The sequence below is a fragment of the Ahaetulla prasina genome, chromosome 1 (assembly GCF_028640845.1).
Source record: "Ahaetulla prasina isolate Xishuangbanna chromosome 1, ASM2864084v1, whole genome shotgun sequence".
Classification (NCBI taxonomy): Eukaryota; Metazoa; Chordata; class Lepidosauria; order Squamata; family Colubridae; genus Ahaetulla; species Ahaetulla prasina.
The window spans coordinates 342,170,267-342,196,316 of NC_080539.1; the positions used below are offsets into that span (position 1 = coordinate 342,170,267).

The window sequence follows — 26,050 nt, forward strand, 5'->3', positions numbered from 1 at the left end:
ATCTTAGAGAAGATGATATTACCACAATGATCTTGCTTTAGTTAGATCTGAAAGATTTCCAGTTCATAGTGAATGCACTCATGCAAGGCATGAGACCTTTATTAATAGGCTTCCTTCAACTCATACGATGGCCCCACTGTCAATAATCCTTATGCAAAAGGTAATTTGCTGCTAAAAAAGACTGATCTTTAGACCTCCTATGCTTTCGGGTTATTACTACACCCAGAGTATATAACTATGTGATCATTGCAATAAATGCTTGAATACAGAGTAAACCTCAGTCGAACCTATTTCACTTATTAATCTTAATTGTCACCATAAAGTTTAAGGTTCAGAGCTTGTATATGATTTTTCTGCTTCATAAATCCCTGCATGGACTAGAAATTACCCTTCCCTCTACTCAATCATTAATTTAAACCTCTCTTCAGGCAGTAGTAAATGCCTCTTCTTTATAAATACATTGATGTGGTCAACTGGCAAAACACAAGCAAGGAACATGTTTACATATATTTACAGTAGTGGCCAAAATTGTGGAAACCTTTTGGGAAATGTGTATTTTTTAAAACTAGCTAATAACACCACTTTTTTTAGTAGTACTGTAAAATTATATATCAATGGAAAGATAATTTAATCAAGAATGTAATGCAATAACTTTGATGAAGGATTTGCTATTAGAATAGCAGTTACAGTATAAAGAAGAAAAGTGAAAAAATGAGATATACAAAAATTATCACGTCAGTTAAAACTAAGTTGAGTAACTTTTAGCATGAATTACAGCCTTACAACATCTTCCCATGGAGTGAACCAAGTCTTTCAGTTCTGCAGCTGTTATAATGTGAAACCAAGATTGAATGATTGCTTCTATTAACTGGGTTTTATTGCTGGGTCGCTTCTGGCTAACAAGTTTCTTTAGTCAGCTCCATAGATTTTCAATTGGGTTAAGATCTGGGCTATTCCTAGGCCATTCCAGCAGTGGAATATAATTATCTTGAAACTCAAAAAAAAAAGTGGTGTTATTAGCCATCAAACCTCAAAAACATACTTTTCCTAAAAGTTTTCAACAATTTTGGTCACTACTGTACAAGTAATTTTGTAAATGACCTTGTAAAATTACAGAGTAAGCATGAGAAATAAGAATATACAAAAAATAAGAACATTTATAGATGCAGATTGAAGACTGTGATGACCAGTTGGCTGCAAGATTTTGAAGTCTGGCTGGAAAAATGCAGAGAAGCTAAAGTTGATTTTCATTGGCACCAGTCCATCTCTGCTTTTAACTTTTCGGCATTTCCAACTAGGCCTTCTTGGCTCCTTTTTACTTAGGATTGGCTTCTTCAGAGTAGCTTTCCAAGTGTTAGATCATCATGAGCAGCAGAGAAAACACTGCATCTTCCAGTGTTTTATAAATAATGTAAAGAAAAAGTCTATGAACATTTTTCCTGCTGTACACTCTCCTAATAAAAAGCTTTTTCAAGAAATCAAAATAAATATTTAAATTTAAATAGACCAATTTTACTCTTTAATCAGAATATAATAATATGAAATACATAATATGTAATATACTTGTCTTCAGTTATGGAAAGGGTTACCAATCAATGTTACATTCTAGTATGAAGTCGAGAAAAAGCAGAAAGCAATATAAACGTCAAACAGAAGATAAAAGGTTCAGACATCAATACAGTATCTTTTCTTTTATGTACACTGAGAGCATATGCACCAAGACAAATTCCTTGTGTGTCCAATCACACTTGGCCAATAAAATTCTATTCTATTCTATTCTATTCTATTCAAGCATGAGCACATGAAGAAAATTTTGGAGACGAAGTGCGTATTTTTTTTATGCATAGCTCTCCAACTGACATTCTCTCTTAAAGGAGATCTGCTTGGTTCCATGATTGCCTAGTTTGAGAAAGAAGACTGTAAGAGTCTCGCCCACCCTCTTATATCTAGCACACAGTGAAGTTTGAACTAATAAGCAAACTAATATGCTTATTTGTATGGTTTAAATAATTTTTTCCTGATTTTTATCTGTTTAAATCTGTTTGAAAACATTGTTCATTTGCGAAAGATATTATCTTAAAAATGTTCATTATGACATTTCTATGGAAAAAAAAGAATAGGATTTAGTTTGTTTTGCTCTATGCTGTTTAATGTTTTGCAGTACAAGATAATAGTGTGGAAGAAGTAATGGACAGGTTGTTGTCTGTCAAGAAACACCGCAAGAAAAGAGATTTAGGTTCCAGAAGAGCAGCTAAGAAGGTGAATGAAAGCACTCAGACCAATGAAGATTTGGGGCAATGCCCAAACATCACCCAGAGCTCTCCTCCAAGAATTTGCTCTTCCAACATTTCACTTAAAGTAGAGCTACACGATGTGTCTAAGGTTGCATCCTCCTGCTTTTTGGTCAGTTCAGCATCACCAGAATGGGATCTGTCTTCAGCTGTTCCAATGCCGCCTTCTCTTCCTCCCCCTCCCCCTCCCTTCCCAGGACCATTAGTCATGTTGCCACAACAGCCATCTTCTCCATCTGGGATACAAATGCCAGCATCGGTTCCCACGTTGCACGATGTATCAACAATCCCACCCCCTCCTCCTCTGCCTCCTCCTCTGCCTGGGATGACTGGCATCCTCCCCCACTGCCCAGTATGCCTACCTCAAAAGTCAGCCATGCCACCACCACCTCCCCCGCTGCCAGGTGTGGTAGGCATCCCTCCCCCTCCCCCGCTGCCTTGCATGGTAGGCATCCCTCCCCCTCCCGCTCTTCCTGGTGGTGCAGGAGTGCCACCTCCACCCCACCACTCCCAGGCATGCCACCACCTCCTCCCCACTGCCTGGCATGGTAGGCATCCCTCCCCTCCCGCTCTTCCTGGTGGTGCAGGAGTGCCACCTCCACCCCCACCACTCCCAGGCATGCCACCACCTCCTCCCCCACTGCCTGGGATGGAAGGGCTACCACCCCCTCCCCCACCGCCAGGCATCCCACCTCCTCCACCTCTGGGATTCAATGTAGAGGAAATTGTCCCTGCAAAGGTCAACACTGTTAGCTATACCACACCACCCCCTAAAAGAATGAAGATGCCAACGCTAAGGATGAAGAAGCTGAATTGGCAGAAGCTCCCCTCCAATGTGGTGAGAGGTAAGAACTTTTTTTTTTTAATTTATATCCCGCCCTTCTCCGAAGACTCAGGGCGGCTTGCACTGTGTTAAGCAATAGTCTTCATCCATTTGTATATTATATACAAAGTCAACTTTTATTGCCCCCAACAATCTGGGTCCTCATTTTACCTACCTTATAAAGGATGAAAGGCTGAGTCAACCTTGGGCCTGGTGGGACTTGAACTTGCAGTAATTGCAAGCAGCTGTGTTAATAACAGACTGCATTAGTCTGATGAGCCACCAGAACTTCTGAAGTCTTTAAGTGCTACATCCTTACTCGCCCTTCCAGGGAGGCTTTGAAGAAAAGCTCTTGGTTTGTTGCAGCAGATTCTTTTCCTTCACAATTGAGTCTGTCCCTGTGCTAGGTGCTGCGTCTGAAGTGATGGAAGCAGGGAAAGGAGCTTTTTCTTAGTGATACCAATAATCTAAGCCAAGCTTTTACATTCATGTTCCCTCTCGTGCGCAGTTTTTTTTTGAATCAGGCGAAAGCAGAATTTTAATATTTCAATGTATACTGTAACTGACATATTTAACATTAATTTTAAAAGAGAGAAAATGTACTGTATCAGTACAGTCCATGATATAAACTTATCCATGTTTGATTAATGGTTCTCTTTAAGCTGAAGCACTGCCATTTTTTAAAAAAAAATTACCCTTATATGTGTCATCTGCAAGTAAAAAAGCAGGGAAGAATGTTTCTTGTTTTGGAAAGACATTATCATTCAGTATATTATCAAGAGTACACAGTGTTTTAGCAACAAATGGACTTTCCCACTAATCACATAATCTCAGTATTGCTCAGACATTCAGGGAAGTTACATTTCAGTTCCTGCCATTCCCAAAGAGGGGGGGGCGGGAATGTACATAGGGCTCAGCCAGGACCATGGAGCCAATCATTGCATTGAATTTTTATTATTGTAACCCTAGTAATCATCCTATAAACTAAGGATATTGGAGTTAAAGGCAGCAGATGGGGAAAGGTCAAGGTGTTCTTCCTTGCTCTTCTTAGGCAACTGTTCTTCCACTTTTCTATCGAAAATCTATGTCAACTAAATAATTTACCATTTTAATTATAGGATATGTTTCTGTACATATGTTGCTATGCATTTTCCTCGTGTGTGTGTGTGTGTTGTGTACAGGTAGTCCTCGACTTACAACAGTTTGTTTAGTGACTGTTTGAAGTTACAGCGGCACTGGAAAAAAGTATCATAACCATTTTTCACACTTACAAGTGTTGCAGCATCCCCTTGGTCTCATGATCGAAATTCAAGTCACTTGGCAACAGACTCATATTTCTGACAGTTGCAGCATCCTAGGGTTGGGTGATCACGTTTTGTGACTTTCTGACAAGCAAAGTCAATGGGGAAGCCAGTTTCACTCAATAACTGTGTTACTAACTTAACAGCTGTGAGAAGAAAGGTTGTAAAATGGGGCAAAATTCACTTAACAAATGCCTTGCTTAGCATCACAAAGATTTGGGGTCAATTATGGTCATAAATCAAGGATTTCCTGAATACGTATATCCTTCTGTTCCTTCAGAAACTCAAGACAATTTATTTGGCCCACATTACAAATACTTAATTGGTCCTCTCCTTTCAAAGGCATAGATGTGGACTGTGAAGCTATGAGATGCAACTCACCATCCTGCCTTGTGTTTTTCAGAGAATCACTCTATGTGGGCATCGGCAACAAGTGAAGAATATGTTGAGCCGGATTACTCTAAAATAGAACAGTTGTTTTGCTTTCCACAAACCAAGCCCAAACCAGAGGAAGTTGCCCCAGTGAAGACAGAACCAAAAGAGGTATGTTGACTTGAATTAATCCTATTCATTTGGACGATTGTTTGAACCATCCAAGAGTTCCCATATATCAGATGTTGAGCTTGCTGCAGAACATCCTGTTACCTGACTAAGCAAGGAGATTTTTGAGGTTAGAAGGAACATGGGATTTTTTTTTCATGCTAGTGTGAGGGTTGCACAGGCTTTAAACATGATTTGCCAGGACTATTTCAAATGTTATGCGAGTATGGGACAAGAAGTCACTACTTTTGATTAAAGCTTGTACTGTGTACATTTTTTTTATTTTTATTATTTTATTATTTTTACTTGTGAACATGCAAGCCTGTAAAATGATGTGGCCACTCTAAATTGCTCCAATACAGCAATTTTAATTTGTTCATTATTTAGTGCAAACACAGATAATTCATTACTAATATTCCAAATTATTAACAGAATTCAGAGTGAAGGTGATGGGCAGCAGAACTGCTTAATTCCTTCTTTGCATCTATCTTTATGCAAAAGGAAAAAAATAGCCCAATCTATCAAAAGCAGCCCTATGGGAAACAGAACAGGATTGCGGGTCAGAATAGACAAGGAATTTTTTGCTTTGGTTGAGTTCAGATCTCCAGGACCAAATGCTTTACGTCTCTGGGTACTAAAGGAGCTGGCAGATGTGATCTCAGAACCAATGAATGAAAATTTTCACTGCTGCTGGAGCATGGGGGAACTGCCAGAGAACTGGAAAAGATTTAATGCTGGAGCATGGGGGAACTGCCAGAGAACTGGAAAAGATTTAATGTGGTTTCAGCCTTCAAAAAGGTTAAAAAGGTTGATCCAGGAAACTACAGACTATCAGCTTGATATCAATACCTGGGAAAATCCTTGAAAAAGATAATCAAGTAGTAGATTTGTGAGCATCTAAAAATGAACAAGGCAATTACTAGAAGCCAGCATGGGTTTGTTAAAAAACAGATCATGCCAAACAAATCTTACTGCCTTCTTTGATAAAGTGACTCAATTAGTGGATCAGGGAAATGCTTTGGATACACTATAGTTGGACTACAGCCTACTTCTTGATAAGACAAAACAATGTGGAATAGACAGTACCACCACCGGATGAATTTGCAACTGGCTGACCAACTGCACTCAGCATGTAGTCCTCTATGGAGCTACATCTACACGGAGGGAAGCACGCAGTGGGATACCTCAAGATATCAAGTCTTGGGCCCAGTGCTCTTCAACATCTTCAGAAATGGACTTGATGAGGATAGAAGGGGGATTTTTTTCAAATTTGCAGATGACACCAATCTGGGGGGAATCGCCAACACTTTGGAAGATAGGTTCAAGATTCAGAAAGTTCTTGACAGACTTGGGCATTGAGCCCTATCCAACAACATGCAGTTCTGTGGTGAGAAAAGTACGGTCCTGCATTTAGCAATAGCAATAGCACTTTGACTTATATACCGCGTCTCAGTGCTTTGCAACCCTCGCTAAACAGTTTCCAGAGCCTGCCCCCAACAATCTGGGTCCTCATTTTACCACCCTTGGAAGGATAAAAGGCTAAATTTAGGCAGGAAAAATCAAATGCATAGATATAGAATAGGAGGTACCTAGCTTAACACAAGTAACTGTGAGAGGGATCTGGGTATCCTGATGGATCATCACTTAAGTATGAGTCAGCAGTGTGCTGCAACTGCCAAAAAGTTGTAGGCTGCATCAACAGTCCTTCGGGAGAAGGGCGGTATAGAAATTTAATTATAAATAAATAAATAAATAAATAAGCGAGACAGCATCAAAATCATGGGAAGTGATAGTACCACTCTATACTGCATTAATGAGGTCACACTGGAAACATTGTGTCTGGTTCTGATCACCACGTTACAAAAACAATGCTGAGGCCTTAGAAAGAGTGCAAAGACAAAGTTTATAAGGGGTCTGGAGATGATGAACTGCTATGGGAATTATGTTTAGCCTAATGAAAAGAAGGCATGGCAGCAGTCTTTCAATATTTGAAGGACTGTCACATGGAAGAGAATGTTGATTTATTTTCCGTAGCAGCTGAGTGCAGAACAAGAACAATCGGTGGAAGCTCATCCAAGAAGATTCAACCTGGAAATAAGGAGGAATTTCCTGACAATGAGTATGATTAATCAATGCAACAGTTTGCCTCCTGTAGTTGTAGATGCTGGAGGTTTTCAATAAAAGATTGGACAACCATTTGTCCAGGATGGTATAAGGACTCCTGCATTAGGCATGAGGTTAGACTAGAAGATCTCCATGGTCCTTTCCAGCCCTATGATTCTCTGAAGTTCAGAAAATTATTATTATGGTTGGTCACACAGTCAGCCAGATGTTTAGACTGGATTTGACATTTTTATCCACCTATGAAGTCCTAATTATTTACATATTTAAATTTATTGGCTACCAAACTCCAGTAAACTTTAATCTTAATGTTAAACTAATCCCACAATAAAAGAATGAAAAGTGCAATGCAACAGTTTGAGGCTGATCGGACACTAGTTAGGTCCTATAGCAGGACCTACCTAGTGGCACTGAGGGATGCGAAACGTTTCTACGTTTCCTCCCTCATTGCGTCGGCAGATAACCGCCCGGCCGCCCTGTTTCGGGTTACCCACTCTCTCCTTCAACAGGAGGGGTGGGAGGACCCCCTACAAGGGCATGCCGAGGAGTTTAACGGTTATCTATACGATAAAATCGTTCAGCTTCGGGACGGATTGGATCAAAATTGGGTAGATCCAGGTGAGGGTTCCGAGACCCGTCTTGTTGAGGTGGTTTGGGATGATTTTGATCCTGTGACTCCCGAGGACATGGACAGGCTGCTGGGTAGGCTGAATGCCACTACATGTTTACTGGATCCGTGCCCCTCCTGGTTAATACTGGCTACTCAGGAGGTGACACGAGGCTGGCTCCGGGGGATTACAAATGCTTCTTTGCAGGAGGGGGTCTTTCCCGCTGCCTTGAAAGAGGCGGTGGTGAGACCTCTCCTCAAGAAGCCTTCCCTGGACCCAGCTGTTTTAGGGAATTACCGGCCAGTCTCCAATCTTCGCTTCACGGCGAAGGTTGTAGAGAGTGCGGTGGCATGTCAGCTACCCCAGCACCTGGATGAAGTTGTCTATCTAGACCCGTTCCAGTCCGGCTTCCGGCCCAGATACAGTACGGAGACAGCTTTGGTCGCACTGGTGGATGATCTCTGGAGGGCCAGGGATAAGGGTTACTCCTCTGCCCTGGTCCTATTAGACCTCTCGGTGGCTTTTGATACCATCGACCATGGTATCCTGCTGCGCCGGTTGGAGGGGTTGGGAGTGGGAGGCACCGTTTATCGGTGGTTCTCCTCCTACCTCTCTGACCGGACGCAGACGGTGTTGACAGGGGGGCAGAGATCGACTCCAAGGTGCCTCATGTGTGGGGTGCCACAGGGGTCGATTCTCTCACCCCTCCTGTTCAACATCTATATGAAGCCACTGGGTGAGATCATCAGTGGCTTTGGGGTGAGATACCAACTGTACGCTGATGATACTCAGCTGTACTTTTCCACCCCGGGCCACCCCAGTGAAGCTGTCGAAGTGCTGTCCCAGTGTTTGGAAGCCGTACAGGTCTGGATGGGGAGGAACAGGCTCAAACTTAACCCCTCCAAGACGGAGTGGCTGTGGATGCCGGCACCTCGGTACAATCAGCTGCAGATGCGGCTGTCTGTCGGGGGTGAGTCATTGGCCCCGATGGAGAAGGTACGCAACTTGGGCGTGCTCCTGGATGGTCGGTTGTCCTTTGAAGACCATTTGGCAACTGTCTCCAGGAGAGCTTTTTATCAGGTTCGCCTGATCCGCCAGTTGCATCCCTTCCTGGACCGGGATGCCTTATGCACAGTCACTCATGCTCTCGTAACTTCTCGCCTGGACTACTGCAATGCTCTCTACATGGGGCTCCCCTTGAAGAGCACCCGGAGACTTCAGCTAGTCCAGAATGCGGCTGCGCGGGTTATTGAGGGAGCGGTTCGGAGCTCCCACATAACACCTATCCTGCGCAGACTGCACTGGCTACCTGTTGTTTTCCGGGTGCGCTTCAAGGTATTGGTTACCACCTTTAAAGCGCTCCATGGCTTAGGACCGGGCTACTTACGGGACCGTCTACTGCCGGCCTCTATCTCCCATCGTCCGGTGCGTTCCCACAGAGAGGGACTCCTCAGGGTGCCGTCAGCCAAACAGTGTCGACTGGCGGCCCCCAGGGGGAGGGCCTTCTCTGTGGGGGCTCCGACCCTGTGGAACGAACTCCCACTCGGGCTTCGACAACTACCTGACCTTAGGACCTTTCGCCGCGAACTTAAAACTTATTTATTTCGTATGGCTGGACTAGCTTGATTTTACTTTAAAATTTTAATTGAATTTGATGGGGTTTTAAATTTTTGTAATTTTATGGGGTGTATTGTTATTTTAAATTTTTGGGCAAATTTAAATCAGTTTTTTAAGGGTTGTTTTTAACTATTGTGTATGTTTGTATTTTATCTGCCTGTTCACCGCCCTGAGTCCTTCGGGAGAAGGGCGGTATACAAATTAAAATATTATTATTATTATTATTAAAAGAAAACATTGACATTATTCACACTTGCCAATTGATGATAACATTGTATAGATTTGGCAAAGTCCATTTACAGTGCCATAAGTCTTTTTATTTTACAAATTTCTATAAAAATAACTGGCAAGTGGTTTTAATTTATACTTTGTAACGAATTTATAAAACTGACCAAAAATGTTTCAATTTTCCAAAACAGATTACATTTCTAGATCCCAAAAAGAGTCTTAATTTGAACATATTTTTGAAGCAATTTAAGTGGTAAGTGGTATTTTTATATTGATAAAGTAATGCTAACATCATTAGAAATATTTGCAATAATTAAGACTGCCATCCTGTGCTTGTTTTATGTAGTTACTATAGGTCTACATACCTATACTCTTAAACTGCATTGAAACACACAAGAATTACAACAGAGTTTATCAAACATTTAGATTCTGATTTATACACACATGTATACATGAAGCTTCTCCAAGTAGCTATTTTGCTTTAATAAGCTTCTTTTTGCATTGAGACAAAGAGAAAAATTCTTTCTATACTCTGGGACCTGCTGTCAGGAGGTATCTTTGTCTCACGTCTGATATACTTTTGCCATACATACTTGGGATTGGTTCCACTTTGGATAGATGCACCCTAAAATTAGACCTGGGTAGCTTTTTTGCTTGAACCTAAAGATCTGGGTCCTCATTCATCAGGGAAGGGTCATCATTACCCTAACCTAAAGATTAGGGTCCTCATTACCCTAACTAGCATCCACATTCATTGATAGCCAAACTCAGAATATACCTGCCATGACTAATCATTGCTAACTGGTTTATCTTTCTTAAGTATACCCATTTCTTTTTAAGCCTAATTTAGCTAGCAACCAGTACTGAATTTTGTTGTAATGAATTCCAGATGTCAACTGTAGGCATAAAATGAAGAGATCTTTTTCCCATCTGACTTGAACGTGCTTGTTAATGGAATTTCATTGGGTGGACAACAACATTCTAACCTTATAGCAATAGCAATAGCACTTAAGACTTATATACCATCCCATAATGCTTTGCAGCACTCTCTGACCAATTTGCAATGTCAGCATATTGCCCCCAACAATCTGGGTGCTCATTTTACCAACCTCAGAAGGTTGGAAGGCTGAGTCAACCTTGATCCCATCAGAATCAAACTCCAGACTGTGGGATTACAGTTAGCTTGCAATACTGCATTCCAACCAATGCACCACCAGGACACCTTATGATAAGAAGAGAAGAGAGCTCTGCCTTTGCCCATCCCCATAATTACATAACAGTGATTGCATCTAATCCACAATCTCTTTTATCCACAGCACAAATGAGGAGGTGGTTAAAATGATTCAGGAAGATGACAGAACAAAGTTTGATGTTGAAGTGCTCAAGCAGCTTCTTAAACTCCTACCGGAAAAACATGAAGTAAGACAAACAACAACAGAAAAAGTCTATTATTTCAATTTTCTTTGTATTGCATTTGCTGCATTTATACATCATGATTCAATAATCAATATATATTGGTGTATGCATGTGTGGGTGGGTGGATGTTGAGAGAAAGGGGGGGGTGTATTTTGTAGCCTCTTCATCAGTGTGGCTGTGAAAAGAAGTTCAGAAGCTGTCTCCTCAGATTTAAATTAATAAAAATTTAATATTACATCCAAACAAAAATGTAGCCAATAAATTAATGATTTATTAGCTTCTTAACCCATCATGATGCTCAGAACCACAAGTCTTTGTAATTTGGAAACAGCAATGTTACTGGAACATGACATTTCTCTTTTCTCGCTAGATAGAAAATTTGAAAGCTTTCAAAGAAGAAAAGGAAAAATTAGCAAATGCAGATCAGTTCTATCTTCTACTCCTTGGAGTTCCTAGGTAAGAGAAATGTTAATGAGAATAGCTGTTACAGAAACATACATTTAATTAGTTAATTTAAATACACACATCTCAAACATTTCTGAAGGAGGAAATATCATTTCTTTTAAATGATTCCAGCATAATAGTAGTCACAGAAGAGATATAGATGGGAGGAAGGGGAAATCTTTCTTCAGACAGCAGTTATCTGCACTTTCAGAAGTACTAGTATAAAGAAGTATACTTCAATATCTAAATGAATGGATTAAAAGGTAATTCGATAAAATAAAAATAATGGTTGAATGTATTCAGTTGACAGTTTAGAATAAGATTAATACAAAATATTTTTACACAAATAAATTATGCCAGCTACATCTTTCTGCAGGTAATTTACAGTCATTCATTTAACACTGTTCAAAGTTACAACAATCTTACGACCATCACAGCATCCCCACAATTATGTGATCAAAATTTGGATGTTTAGCAACTGGCATGTACTTTCAACCTAACCCTAATCCTAACTATTTATTTATAAAATTCATTTGCCTCCCATCTTACCATAAGGTAACTATGGGCGGCTAATAGTCATAAAAATATATCTACATTAAAACATGAATAAATTAAGACCAAAGATCAAAATCTAAGGATACGTGGGGAGGGCGGGGGTGGAATAGGGAGAACTGGGATCTGTTGTTACTCGATCAACCACCTTCACTGTGCTATTAATGTTTAAATAATATCAATATATTAATAATGGGCTTAATATTCCCACTTTTCCTTTATTGTCTATTGGGAAGTTAAGCATTTATATTTGTAAGATACATTTAACAGATTTGCTCCATAATAGTGATTGGCTTGGAAAATGTTCATTCTAGCTCTGTTTGGGTGCACGGTGTGCAATGTGGTATTTGTATGATTTCTCCATTTAAGCTACCAATTGAGGATTGAATGTATGCTGATGTGTGAAGAGACAGCTGTTCTGCTGGAGATGTTGCAACCCAAAGCAGAAACAATAAGGAGGGCTTGTGAAGGTTAGTGATTGTCTAAGACCTAAGTACAGTTTGGGTGTTCTGAGTTGTCTGACGAACGGCCAGTTTTTTCCCACTCTAAAAATCACAATTTGCTGAGAAATTGAAGTCTGGTTAGTACCTTTGCAGAGAACCAAGACTTAAATGGTTTGGTCAGTGCTTACGTAAATGCATAGATCTGTGTTTGCTTAGAAGATCCGTGTCCACCCCTGCATTAGGTATAGAATATTTGCGTTCTCAATCTCTCCAGATTAGTTAGCCAATCTTTGAGAATGGAATGAAGCCATTATCAGTTTGGTATGCAATGTACTAATCCCATCTGCCTAGTAGCAGAAATCCTGCTCAAGCGTTCCCCTTTGAAGTAATTAAAACATGCAAGGTGGAGAGCAAAACCTCGGTATGTCTGTGCTTTTATCACATTCCATTCTTACATACAAGTCCATCATACCATTCCCCTTAGGGGTAAATAACTGCAGGCAAAGGAAAGGGAAGGAGTAAGAGATGAAACAAAAGACAGAAAAGGAAACCACTAAACCTAATTTCCACAAACAGCAGTCACTATATCTCTACATAGCCTTTTATCCAGGGGTGAAATACTCCCGGTTCAGACCGGATCAGCCAATCCGGTAGCGATGGCAGTGGGTGATTCAGAGAACTGGTAGCAAAAATCCCTGAGCCACCCCGCCCATGCCTACCCAATTGCCTGGTCGCCCGCTTGCCGCTTCTTTCCAACTCGCTCACTTTTCTGTAAAAAATGCTTTTAAAAGGTTAAAAAAAAGGCTCTGACAATCACAGCTGAGCCGCCCAATCATCAGAGCTTTTTTTTTACTTTTAAAAGCATTTTTTGCAACCTATTTGGCCGAATAGGTTGTATAAAAAAAAGATTGCGCACCACAGTTGATCACAACCCCCCCGCGCGTGCTGTTTTACTTACCCCATGCCTCCTTTTGGTGTGCACTGCGTGTGCACACGCATCTCACATTTGGTGCGTGGTGTGTACTGTGCATGCACATGTTTGGCGGACAGCACACATGTGCAGCCAGCGAACCGGTAGTAAACCAGTTCAGATTTCACCACTGATTTTATCCTTTATGCTATCACCACCATACACCATACACACATTTTTGTCAATTTCATTGAATCATGCCTCAGTTGCCCCACCTTCTCATTGCATTCACTCTTGCTTTGCATATCCTTCCTGCAAGATCCAGATGGATCTTACTCTGCTTTTGTGAAGATTTGGCTCTTCACCCAGGCCTTTGTCTAGGGATAGTGAGACCCCTCACTCCATTCCATCTAGTCTGTCAAACTTCCCATCTTTGATTGATGTTACTATAATTTCTTTGTTGTGAGTTATCCAACGTCATTGGGTGTCAAGCAGCATTCATGTTTAATAAATTGTTGCTCTTGTTGTGATTTGATCTTCGGTCCTTCTATCATTATGACCAAACCACCTCAATTATTCTTTCATACTGATCGATCACTTCTATACTGCATGAGTCAATGTTTATTCAGCATCCATTTATTCTTGACTGTATCTCTTCTTGATTCCCCACACACGTTCCTTAAACAATCCCTTCTCATTGCATTTAGATAACTTTTGACATTGAACTTTTACTTTTACAGTATACATTACAACAAAGAGGTATTTTTATATGTAACCTTTTAAAAGTTATTTTGATAAGCATTCGTTCCTGAAAATAGACCACAGTGTAGCTTTCTCTCAGAATTTGCACATTATAACATTTCTCCATTCATTTCACACCTTTAGTAAATATTCTGCTGTCTGCTGTTTTTCCCCCACTTAGATGCAGCTATAGGATCATCAGGTTGGAAGGGGTCTCAGATGACAGCCAATCCAAGCCTTGGCTTGGTGCACAATCTGCTATAACGTTTGTTCTCACACAATGTTTATTTCAGTCACTTACTACCTCTATTATGACCCTCAACAAACACACTTCAGTTCCATATTAATGCAAAACATACCACTACAAGACTAGTATTCATTTTGCCACACACTGTGGCAAAAAGTCTCTGGCTTTGCAATACTGTGATACACATGATCTCTAATAAACAATACCTTTCTCAACAAATGGAGCCAATGATAATTTCTATTTAGAAGTTTAAATTATGGCAGGTGTGTAGTTTTTCAGTTTACTCTTGCTCCATTTACATTTGCAGAGAAGAACAGTTGCCACAATCTTTTTCTCATCAGACATGGATGTAGTCTCTCTCTCTCTCTCTCTCTCTCTCTCTCTCTCTCTCTCTCTCTCTCTCTCTCTCTCTCTCTCTATATATATATATATATATATATATTTATATATATATATATATATATATATATATATATATATATATATATATATATATATATATATGTGGGTTTTTGTGCTCTGATTGGATGGGGTTTCAATTCAAGACACTTCCAATCTTACGTGAGAGAAAACCCGAATAACCAAAGACCTATATACAAACACCGTGAAAACCTCAGAAAACAAATATATATATATATATATATATATATATATATATATATATGTGGGTCTTTGGTTATATATATATGTTTTCTGAGGTTTTCGCAGGTGTTTGTATGTAGGTCTTTGGTTATTCGGGTTTTCTCCCGCGTTAAATTGGAAGTGTCTTGGCGACGTTTCGACGAAGTCTCATTCGTCATCTTCAGGCTTCAGCTTCGTGCTTCTGGGAGCAATGTGTGATTGCAGCTCTTTCTTCCTTTTTAACTGCTAGTGGGGGTTTGAACTGATTGGGTGGGAGCTTGGCTGTGCTCTGATTGGATGGGGGTTTCAATTCAAGACACTTCCAATCTTACGTGAGAGAAAACCCGAATAACCAAAGACCTACATATATATATATATATATATATATGTTTTCTGAGGTTTTCGCGGGTGTTTGTATATAGGTCTTTGGTTATTCGGGTTTTCAGCGTAAAATTGAAGTGTCTTGGCGACGTTTCAACGAAGTCTCATTCGTCATCTTCAGGCTTCAACCGTGCTTCTGGGAGCAATGTGTGATTGCAGCTGTTTCTTCCTTTTAACTGCTAGTGGGGTTTGAACTGATTGGGTGGGAGCTTGGCTGTGCTCTGATTGGATGTGGGTTTTTGTGCTCTGATTGGCTGGGGTGTGTCCTGTTTGGGTGGGGGCTTGGTTGTGCTCAAATTAGTCTGAGTTGCAGGATCTGAGCTAGTGAGCTGCACTGCTGCTGTTTGGCCGTGTTCGTGTTCGTGCTACATCTTCGTAGTTGGTGTCAGTCTGCTGCATGTATGGATTGGAGGGGTTTGAAATGGCTAATGTTGCAGCTGCGGTCTGGCTTCTGGTCCTTGGTCGTGCTTCCTGATCAGTGTGGGTTTGGGTGTGCTTTCTGGGTGGATGTGTGGTGGTGACATCCTGTGTGGACCTCGTGAGTGTGGGTCTGGTGTCATTCCTCGTGTTAGGGACACGTTTGTCAATAAGGGCAGGTTTCCAAATGGCTGGTAGGCGGGAGGTATCATCTCGTTTGTTCATGCTGTGTGGGCGTTTTTCTATCTCGATGGCTTCTCTGATTATTCTGTTGTTAAAGTGTTCAGTTTTGGCGATAGTTCTGGTCTTTTTAAAGTCAATATCGTGTCCTGTGACTTTAAAGTGTTGGACCAGGGAAGAAGTTGGTTCCTCTTTTTTGAATGAGAACTCACAGGATGTCACCACCACACATCCACCCAGAAAGCACACCCAAACCCACACTGATCAGGAAGCACGACCAAGGACCAGAAGCCAGACCGCAGCTGCAACATTAGCCATTTCAAACCCTCCAATCCATACATGCAGCAGACTGACACCCACTATGAAGATGTAGCACTAACACGAAGCCAAACAGCAGCAGTGCAGCTCACTAGCTCAGATTCCCTGCAACTCAGACTAATTTGAGCACAACCAAGCCCCCACCCAAACAGGACACACCCCAGCCAATCAGAGCACAAAACCCACATCCAATCAGAGCACAGCCAAGCTCCCACCCAATCAGTTCAAACCCCACTAGCAGTTAAAAGGAAGAAACAGCTGCAATCACACATTGCTCCTTCTTCTGGGAGCAATGTGTGATTGCAGCTCTTTCTTCCTTTTTAACTGCTAGTGGGGGTTTGAACTGATTGGGTGGGAGCTTGGCTGTGCTCTGATTGGATGGGGGTTTCAATTCAAGACACTTCCAATCTTACGTGAGAGAAAACCCGAATAACCAAAGACCTACATATATATATATATATATATATATATATATATATATATATATATATATATATATATATATATATATATAGGTCTTTGGTTGTTCGGGTTTTCTCCGCGTTAAATTGGAAGTGTCTTGGCGACACTTGCGATCACACATTGCTCCCAGAAGCACGGCTGAAGCCTGAAGATGACGAATGAGACTTCGAAGCCGCCAAGACACTTCCAATCTTACGTGAGAGAAAACCCGAACAACCAAAGACCTATATACAAACACCGTGAAAACCTCAGAAAACAAATATATATATATATATATATATATATATATATATATATATGTAGGTCTTTGGTTATATATATATGTTTTCTGAGGTTTTCACGGGTGTTTGTATGTAGGTCTTGGTTATTCGGGTTTTCTCCGTGTAAAATTGGAAGTGTCTTGGCGACGTTTCGACGAAGTCTCATTCGTCATCTTCAGGCTTCAGCTTCGTGCTTCTGGGAGCAATGTGTGATTGCAGCTGTTTCTTCCTTTTAACTGCTAGTGGGGTTTGAACTGATTGGGTGGGAGCTTGGCTGTGCTCTGAATGGATGGGGTTTCAATTCAAGACACTTCCAATTTTACACAGGAGAAAACCCGAATAACCAAAGACCTATATACAAACACCCGTGAAAACCTCAGAAAACAAATATATATATATATATATATATATATATATATATATATATGTAGGTCTTTGGTTATATATATATGTTTTCTGAGGTTTTCGCGGGTGTTTGTATGTAGGTCTTTGGTTATTCGGGTTTTCTCCCGCGTTAAATTGGAAGTGTCTTGGCGACGTTTCAACGAAGTCTCATTCGTCATCTTCAGGCTTCAGCTTCGTGCTTCTGGGAGCAATGTGTGATTGCAGCTGTTTCTTCCTTTTTAACTGCTAGTGGGGGTTTGAACTGATTGGGTGGGAGCTTGGCTGTGCTCTGAATGGATGGGGGTTTCAATTCAAGACACTTCCAATTTTACGCGAGAGAAAACCCGAATAACCAAAGACCTACATATATATATATATATATATATATATTTGTTTTCTGAGGTTTTCACGGGTGTTTGTATATAGGTCTTTGGTTGTTCGGGTTTTCTCCTGTGTAAAATTTTATATATATATATACACACACACACACACACACACACACACACATACACAGTAAACAAATCACACATCCACTCCATAAGAAAAAAGCTTTATATTTAAACATTTCTTCATTTGTACCATCTAGACCTGCAGCATTATTATTCTTCAACGTTCTTCCAACATTTATTATTTGTTAATTAAAAATTAAAAAGACTTATTAAATTGATATTGATATTTTCACCAGGCCATCTGTGTTCACTTATGGAATAGGTTTTCTTTCCTCTTAGATCTCCGCTCAAGCCGTCGGTTGCCCATTTTCTGTCAATTGGTCCTCAACGTTGGAAACTTCCTGAACTATGTAAGTGAACTTGAGAAAATGCGTATTTTTTAAAAAAGCAATAAGTAAAACAGTGTTGTTGTTCTTGCCTGTTTTACAAATATTGTTCAAACCAGCATTATGAAAATAGCAACTATAATATTGTTCATTCTTTTTGTTGTTCTTTTTCTCTGAAAGGGAAGTCACACAGGAGATGCCGATGGCTTTAAAATTGGTACTTTGCTCAAGTTAACAGAAACGAAAGCAAACCAGACTCGCATTACACTGCTCCACCATATATTAGAGGTAGTTTCTGTTGTTTTTCATTGACAAATATCACAATAATAGTAAAATACTAATAGAAAAAAACTGATGCAGCTGAAATGTCTACTAGCCAGAAACCATCTATTTAAGATGGTGTCTTCCTTTAGTTTGTTTTGTTTTTTTGTTTCTCTAATAATTTTATTGCAAAAATATTTTAGGGAGATGGTATTTAATTAAATAGGTGTTGGCCAAAACATACGCACAGTATTTTGCTTGCATAAAATATTACTCCTTGACTTTTTTTTAGTGTTTTTCTTGCTCATCTAGCTTTATTGATTTCCTTTGTTTTCTTATTAATGCCAATTTTTGGTCAAATTGTTATTTGTACTTTTTAATCTTATTTTCTGGCATTAAGTATACTGCTCAAATTATTCCAAGGGAATATTAGACGTCCTTGCAAAATATTAGATACAGAAGAAGGGCTTAAATTATTGCAGTTCGTTGTTTTAGAATCCATCCAGCCTAGACACGATTCTTTTTCCCTTATCTTTCTGGTAGATCTTTCTGGTTGCTTTTTAAACAGATTCTTTTGAATTTTCACAAAGTTTAACAAATGTATTTTAGTATATAATACAGTCCAGTTCATCAAATGTAGTGGCAGCCCCTCCTTCTTGGAACAATCTGCCTTGATATACAACTGGCCCAATGCTTTTGGTCTAGATGAAGGGAGTCCCAATTGGTTGACTTGCAGTCTATTTTAGTGTGATCCCCATTTTACTGTTCACACAAGATGCTTGGAAGTTTTTGCAACAACCCTTTAGAAACTTGTTTTTAATTCCCACTCATTGAGCTGTCCATGGTTAATAGTTAAGTTGAATACAGAGGGTTCAAGGCAGACTATTAAATGGAGTAGTTCCATTTAGTTTCACCCAACTGCAGAAAATCACCTGCCTCCAGGTCATCCATGGATGTTCGGGGATTCTTAGGCAGAGAGATCATCTCTTTGATAGATCTCTGTTTAACTAAGACTGATAGGCAGCCAGTATTACTGTGCTAATAATCTCTGAATAATGAGTTGACATACAGAGAAACTGCAGCTATCATAAATTGTGCATGTGTATAATTGGAATGTTTCTATTTTCTCCCCTTTTTTTCTTTTGTCTGGTTTAGGAAGTGGAAAAAAATCACACCGATTTGCTTCAGCTTCCCAAAGATCTTGAGTGTGTTTCAAAGGCAGCTGGGTAGGGATCGCTATATATTTTATTATTGGCAAAAACTATTTTTGTAGAAATACTTCTTTCTTGCATTATTGTTGAAAAAAGACCTAGCAAATAAATAAGGCCATGCTTAATAGGTAAATAATTTGATTAATCATACTTTAAAGCACGATGATATTCCTCATCAAAAACTCATTCACAGCAATGTAATTGTTTGAACCTCCATAATAATAGCCTAAAACCTTTGAAGCTGTTTTCTGCACAATTAGGGTTGTACAATCCCATCACATCCACAGAATTCCCACTTGGTTCCTATGAATCAATAGATGCAGAAACAGCATGTATGGCTTGTTTCTTTTCAGAATCAATCTAGACGTGATTCGTTCTGAATCCAGCTCCAATATAAAGAAATTGCTGGAACTTGAACGGAAGCTGTCATCCTCAACAGAAGAAGTGAAATCCCAATATGAAACAGCCATTCAGGTTGGTATAACACAACTCTTCAAACTCTCCTTGGACGATACTTCCACTGATTCCATGTCGTTAACTACTACTACATTTGTGTCGAACGCAAGGCACTTCCAAGTTGAAAGGATTATCCTGAGACATCACCATTGCCCAAGGGATGCACAAGGGCTTTTCATGCCCTTGCTATTTTTCCCACCAAAGTGATACTTATTCACCTATACCTTCTTGCACGTGCATGTTTTTGAACTCCTAGGTCATTGGAGCTGGGACAAATTGACAGAAGCTCATTCTGTCACATGGCTCACACTCTAGGGTTTTGAGCCGTCAAGCTATCAACCTCTCAATGGTCTTCAGTATCCTAGCCACCTGATTCACAGCGGCCTCTTATGAAGTTAGCGGATCCTTTTAGAATTTCAATTTTAATCTCTTCCAGGGTAGCTTAACTGCTAACAGAAAGCTGGAGGATGTGTTTGAACTCGTTGAAACTAAGAGAACAGAGCTTGCGAACTATCTCTGTGAAGATCCGAACAAATTGTGTTTGGAGGAGATATTTAACATCATGAAAACCTTCCGTGATCTCTACATCAAAGCACTAAAGGTTTGCGTTAAAAAATAAGATCAGAACTGTGTGAAACCTCATTGTTATGCACAGCAAAAATATTGTTAAAGTCCTTAGATGGATACAGAGGTGGATTTCAGCAGGTTCTGACCAGTTCTGGAGAGCCGGTAGCGGAAATTTTGAGTAGTTCAAAGAACTTGTAGTAAAAATTCTGACTGGCCCCGCCCCCATCTATTCTCTGCCTCCTGAGTCCCAGCTGATTGGGAGGAAATGGGGATTTTGCAGTAACCTTCCCCTGGATTGGGGAGAGAATGGAGATTTTACAATATCCTTCCCATACCACACCCACCAAGCCACGCCCACCAAGCCATACCCACAGAACTGGTAGTAAAAATTTTTGAAACCCATCACTGGATGGATAATATCATTTTAGACTATTAGACCACACATACACACTAACACAGAATCAAACTAGAGGGCTGCAAGTGCACAGCATTTTGGATTTGATTCCAAAACAGTTCCTAATGGCACCGGAAGTTGCAGATGTAACACTTGTCAGCATCGTTCATAATTTTCCTTCTTTGAGGGAAAAGAAGTCATAAAATCCATAGCAGATTAACTGGAGTTGGCACTACTGTGCACAGTATAACAGAAGATTTAGGTCCACCTCTCCTCCTCTCCCCTCCCCCATTCCCTTTCTTTCCATTTTCCATTTTTCTTCCTACATGCACACAGTGCAGATGTGGACATGAAAATAACACAAATGGAAGGAATTCCTGAAGTCTAAAGCTGTTCTATTTTTACTGAGTTGAACTTCCATCTCTGTGCATCATTGGAAAGTTGACATTAAAATAATACCAGGGCTTTAGTTTCAGAATGATTCTTGGGGAACTGATTGCCTAACGAAAATATACACATTTCTTCTTACTGAGTCTGTATTTTCCCAAGCATTTTCCTGCAAGATTTTGAAAGCACTTTATTTATTTATTTATTTATTTATTTATTTATTTATTTATTTATTTATTTATTTATTTATTTATTTATTTATTTATTTATTTATATTTCTAGACCGCCCTTCTCCCGAAGGACTCAGGGCAGTTTACAGCCGTATAAAAAACAATATTACAAACATTAAAATAATAATTTAAAATGAAATATTTAAATTTAGGCTAACTCCTTAAAACCCATTTAAAATTCTCAATTAAAACAGGCCAGTCCTGCGCGATGAAACAGCCATGTTTTCAGCTCACATTGGAAAGTCCGGAGATCAGGGAGTTGGCGAATACCAGGTGGTAATTTGTTCCAGAGGGTTGGAGCCCCACAGAGAAGGCCCTCCCCCTGGGGGTCGCCAGCCGACATTGTCTAGCCGACGGTACCCCAAGGAGGCCCACTCTGTGGGAGCGCACTGATCGCTGGGAGGCCGTCGGTCGCAGTAGGCGGTCCCGTAAATAGCCAGGTCCCATGCCATGAAGTGCTTTAAAGGTGGTAACCAATACCTTAAATTGCACCCGGAAAATCACCGGGAGCCAGTGCAGCCTACGCAGGAGTGGTGTTATATGGGAGCCTCGACTTGCTCCCTCTATCACCCGCGCGGCTGCATTCTGAACCAGCTGAAGCCTCCGGGTGCTCTTCAAGGGGAGCCCCATGTAGAGAGCATTACAGTAGTCCAGACAGGAGGTGACAAGGGCATGAGTGACCGTACATAGGGCATCCCGGTCAGAGAGATAGGAGGAGAACCACCAAAAAACGGTGCCTCCCACCCCTAACCCCTCTAGCCGCAGCAGCAGGATACCATGGTCGATGGTATCAAAAGCCGCCGAGAGATCCAATAGGACCAGGGCAGAGGAACAACCCCTGTCCCGGGCCCTCCAGAGATCATCCACCAACGCGACCAAAGCCGTCTCTGTGCTGTACCCAGGTCGGAAACCGGACTGGAACGGGTCCAGATAGACAGTTTCATCCAGGTACAGAGGGAGTTGATATGCAACCACACTCTCAACAACCTTCACCACAAGGCGAAGGTTGGAGACCGGACGGTAGTTCACTAAAACAGCTGGGTCCAGGGAAGGCTTCTTGAGGAGGGGCCTCACCACCGCCTCTTTCAAGGCAGCCGGAAAGACACCCTCTCTCAAAGAAGCATTAATAATTCCTGAAGCCAGCCTCGTGTAACCTCCTGTGTGGCCAGTACCAACCAGGAGGGACATAGGTCCAGTAAACATGTGGTTGCTCTCAACCTCTTCAGTATCCTGTCCATGTCCTCGGGAGCCACAGGGTCAAACTCCTCCCAGCTGATAACCTCAAGACCTGCCCCCATCCCCCCGTCTGAATCTACCCAGTCTGTGTCCAGCCCCTCCTGAATCTGAGCGATTTTATCGTGCAGATACTGTCCAAAATCCTCAGCACGACCTTGCAAGGGGTCCTCCCTGGCCCCCTGAAAAAGAAGGGAGTGGGTCACCCTAAACAAGGCGGCTGGGCAATTATCTGCCGATGCGATGAGAGCGGCGAAATATCCCCGTTTCGCCACCCTTATCGCCACTAGATTGGTTTGTCTTTCTTGGTAGTTCAGCTACAATTTGGTTCTCATCTCATTGTCCCCTTTTTGTGGCCTCTTGATGAGTTTTAGTGTCTCACCTCTATTAAAAAATATATAAATTATTTTATGTTGCACTATTTCTTTCTCCTTACGTATATTTCGTTTTATGCACTGATTTTTCTTAGTTCTGATTCCTTAATTAGACACTCTGAATCTCAGGATTCCAAAAGACAGATAGGATATAGTTTGTCTTAATGTTGATCTAATTGTGATTTGTTGCATGGCAGACTTCAGCCACAGTTTCCTTCCACAGACATGAGAAGAAACTGTGGTTTAATGAATTAGAAATTCTTTATACTTGGGCATCCAAGAAGGGAGCACTTAATACATAGTTCAACCCTGGACTTACAAATAGCAGTCTGACCTAAGCAAATGATTCAGTAAAGGGAATTTCTTGCAGCAAAGCTAAAATAAGATATAGCTTCTTTGGACTAGAGATAGTTCTCCTTATACCATTCATTCATCAACCATTTGCAGTTATAATGGTGCTGAATGAAGGGCTTGCAACTTGTGCCCAAAGTTATAGCAGCACCTTCTTGGACAGGTGATCAAATTTCTAGTGCTTGGCAGCCTGCCCACGCTGATGACCAAGGACTTTGACTCCCCCATCAGCCTATCTTCCTTCCATCTACATTCATTTGGCCCCCTGCCACCCTGTGCTCTGCTACCCCAGGGGACTTTCACCATCTTCTTCCTCCCATTGCTGACCTGATATACCAGGCCCGGCATCTGGGTCGTGTTGGGCTTGGTTTCAGCTGTGGGGGTGGGGTGGAAGAAGGCAAAAGCAACCCCTGAGTCAAAACCAAAAAGCCCCTTTCCAAAAGTTTCTGGAGTAGAGTGCAGAAGGGCTTTCTGGCGCACACCTCAGCTCAGGGGCTGCTCTTGACTTCTTTTTTTTCCCTGCAGCCAAAGGCAAGTCCTGATTGGCCCAGTAGCCAGGCTAGGGACACCTCAGCAACAGCAGGAGCAAGACTTTAAGAATGGCAAGGAACAGGCAGCAAAAGAAGCAGCAGTGGAGGCGACAGGGCTGTGTATGTGTGTTTGCGTGTGTGTGTGTGTGTCCCTTCGCAAGGACTTGAAGGCAGCTCCTCTGAGGAAAAGAGGAGGCAAAGCCCTGGCTGTCCCCCGGGAGAAATCACCCTGTCTCTTGCAGCATCAGTCATGTGACTGAGTGGGCGTGGACAACTTGATGTCACTCACAGCAAGGTGCCAGTCCACCTTGCCGTGAGTGACTTCAAGTTGGCCGTGCCCATCAGGCCACGCCCATCAAATAAGCCACACCCACAGAACCGGTAGTAAAAAAATGTGGAACCCATCCTTGAGACAATGCTTATCTTAGGGCATGGGTGTATACTCACTTAACGACCCAGGATTGTCGGTTGATGATGGCAACTGGGATTGCCATCACTAAGTGACACAGTCATATTACATCTTGCTGTATAACCACATCGCTTATTCACCAAATCATAAGTCAAGAACTACTTTCATAAGAAATTTCTTTGCAATGGAAATTAAGTAGGCCCAATGTGCAGCATTTAATATGACAGGTGGAAATCAGGCAGAAGTTAGATGTACTTTTTATATCCCATGTTCCTCATACACAGGAAAACAAGGACCGAAAGGAACAAGCAGCCAAAGCTGAGAAAAGGAAGAAACAGTTGGAAGAAGAAGAAGCTAAGAAGCCGAAAGGAGAAGATGGGAAAACCAGTGAGTCATGTAAAAGTTTTTCTTTACTTAGGTTCCACAAGCCTGTATCTGGCAACAAGCCCATTGAATTCAGTTGAATTTACTTCCTAATGAACCTGCATGCAGTACCTGTGGGAGGAAGTATTTCATTTCAAGTACTGCTGTCAATATGGTTTAAGCCAGATACCAGTTAGCCTAGAGTAAGCTCCAGTGAGTTTAGTGAAAGGTACATGTCAGTCAGTATGTTGTCATAGTTACAATACTGGAGTGCTTTAGGAAGGCCTAAATTCAAAGCCATCTTGACGCTTTAAGTGAGGTTCAATCTCTCAGTCACCCAATTTCATAATAGCTTTTTTGGAGGCAAGACAAAAAGAAGAAAAGAATGCTAAGCACATCAGCTTGAATACCAGGCAAGTTATAATGGCAGCAAAACAACCAGAATATATAGGTATAGGTATGTGTCTAAGACATAGTGGCTCAGTGGCTAAGATGCTGAGCTTGTCGATTGAAAGGTCGGCAGTTCAGCGGTTTGAATCCCGAGTGCTGCATAACAGGGTGAGCTCCCATTACTTGTCCCAGCTTCTGCCAACCTAGCAGTTCGAAAGCACGTAAAAAATGTAAGAAAAATAGGGACCACCTTTGGTGGGAAGGTAACAGGGTTCCGTGTGACTTTGGTGTTTAGTCATGCTGGCCACATGACTACGGAGACGTCTTCGGACAGCGCTGGCTCTTCAGCTTTGAAACGGAGATGAGCACCACCCCCTAGAGTCAGGAACAACTAGCACATATGTGCGAGGGGAACCTTTACCTGTTTACTATGTGTCTTTTTACTAAAATGATGGATGGATGGATGGGTAGATGGACAGACACAGACAGACACATATACACAAAAGAGATACACACACAGAGACATACATACACACAAAGAAACTGAAAGCAGCTTATTGTTTTAATGCTCTTCTTGTGCATATGCTATCTAGCGCCTGTGCATATATTATCTGGCATCAATACAATAAAGTGTACAGCCTTGATGCAAGGGAAAAATAATCTCTTCATATAATTTGCTACACTGAAGCATAATACAATTAGTAAGGAAATAATGTTAAGCTTTCCAGGTAATTACTTTCAAAATAATCAGAACTATAGTTGCTTGTTCTGTTGTACTCAAGTTTCAGTGAGAGCTACTAAAAGCTATTTAAAT

At 41.1% G+C, this 26,050-nt stretch overlaps 1 protein-coding gene across 6 annotated transcripts in view; it reads left to right on the plus strand.

Annotated features, from left to right (window-relative positions):
- The window catches only part of INF2 (inverted formin 2), a 93,022-nt gene that overhangs the window by 56,733 nt on the left and 10,239 nt on the right, over positions 1-26,050 (plus strand). For 5 of the 6 annotated variants that reach the window (XM_058162833.1, XM_058162830.1, XM_058162834.1 and 2 more), the window contains exons 8-19: positions 2,162-3,136; positions 4,819-4,958; positions 9,721-9,782; positions 10,846-10,948; positions 11,316-11,401; positions 12,311-12,411; positions 18,034-18,104; positions 18,261-18,368; positions 19,497-19,567; positions 19,906-20,026; positions 20,445-20,609; positions 24,768-24,870. In XM_058162833.1, the coding sequence (XP_058018816.1) occupies positions 2,162-3,136; positions 4,819-4,958; positions 9,721-9,782; positions 10,846-10,948; positions 11,316-11,401; positions 12,311-12,411; positions 18,034-18,104; positions 18,261-18,368; positions 19,497-19,567; positions 19,906-20,026; positions 20,445-20,609; positions 24,768-24,870 (2,106 nt within the window). The remainder of the gene's footprint in view (positions 1-2,161; positions 3,137-4,818; positions 4,959-9,720; positions 9,783-10,845; positions 10,949-11,315; positions 11,402-12,310; positions 12,412-18,033; positions 18,105-18,260; positions 18,369-19,496; positions 19,568-19,905; positions 20,027-20,444; positions 20,610-24,767; positions 24,871-26,050) is intronic. The other variant, XM_058162835.1, reaches the window with a different exon arrangement.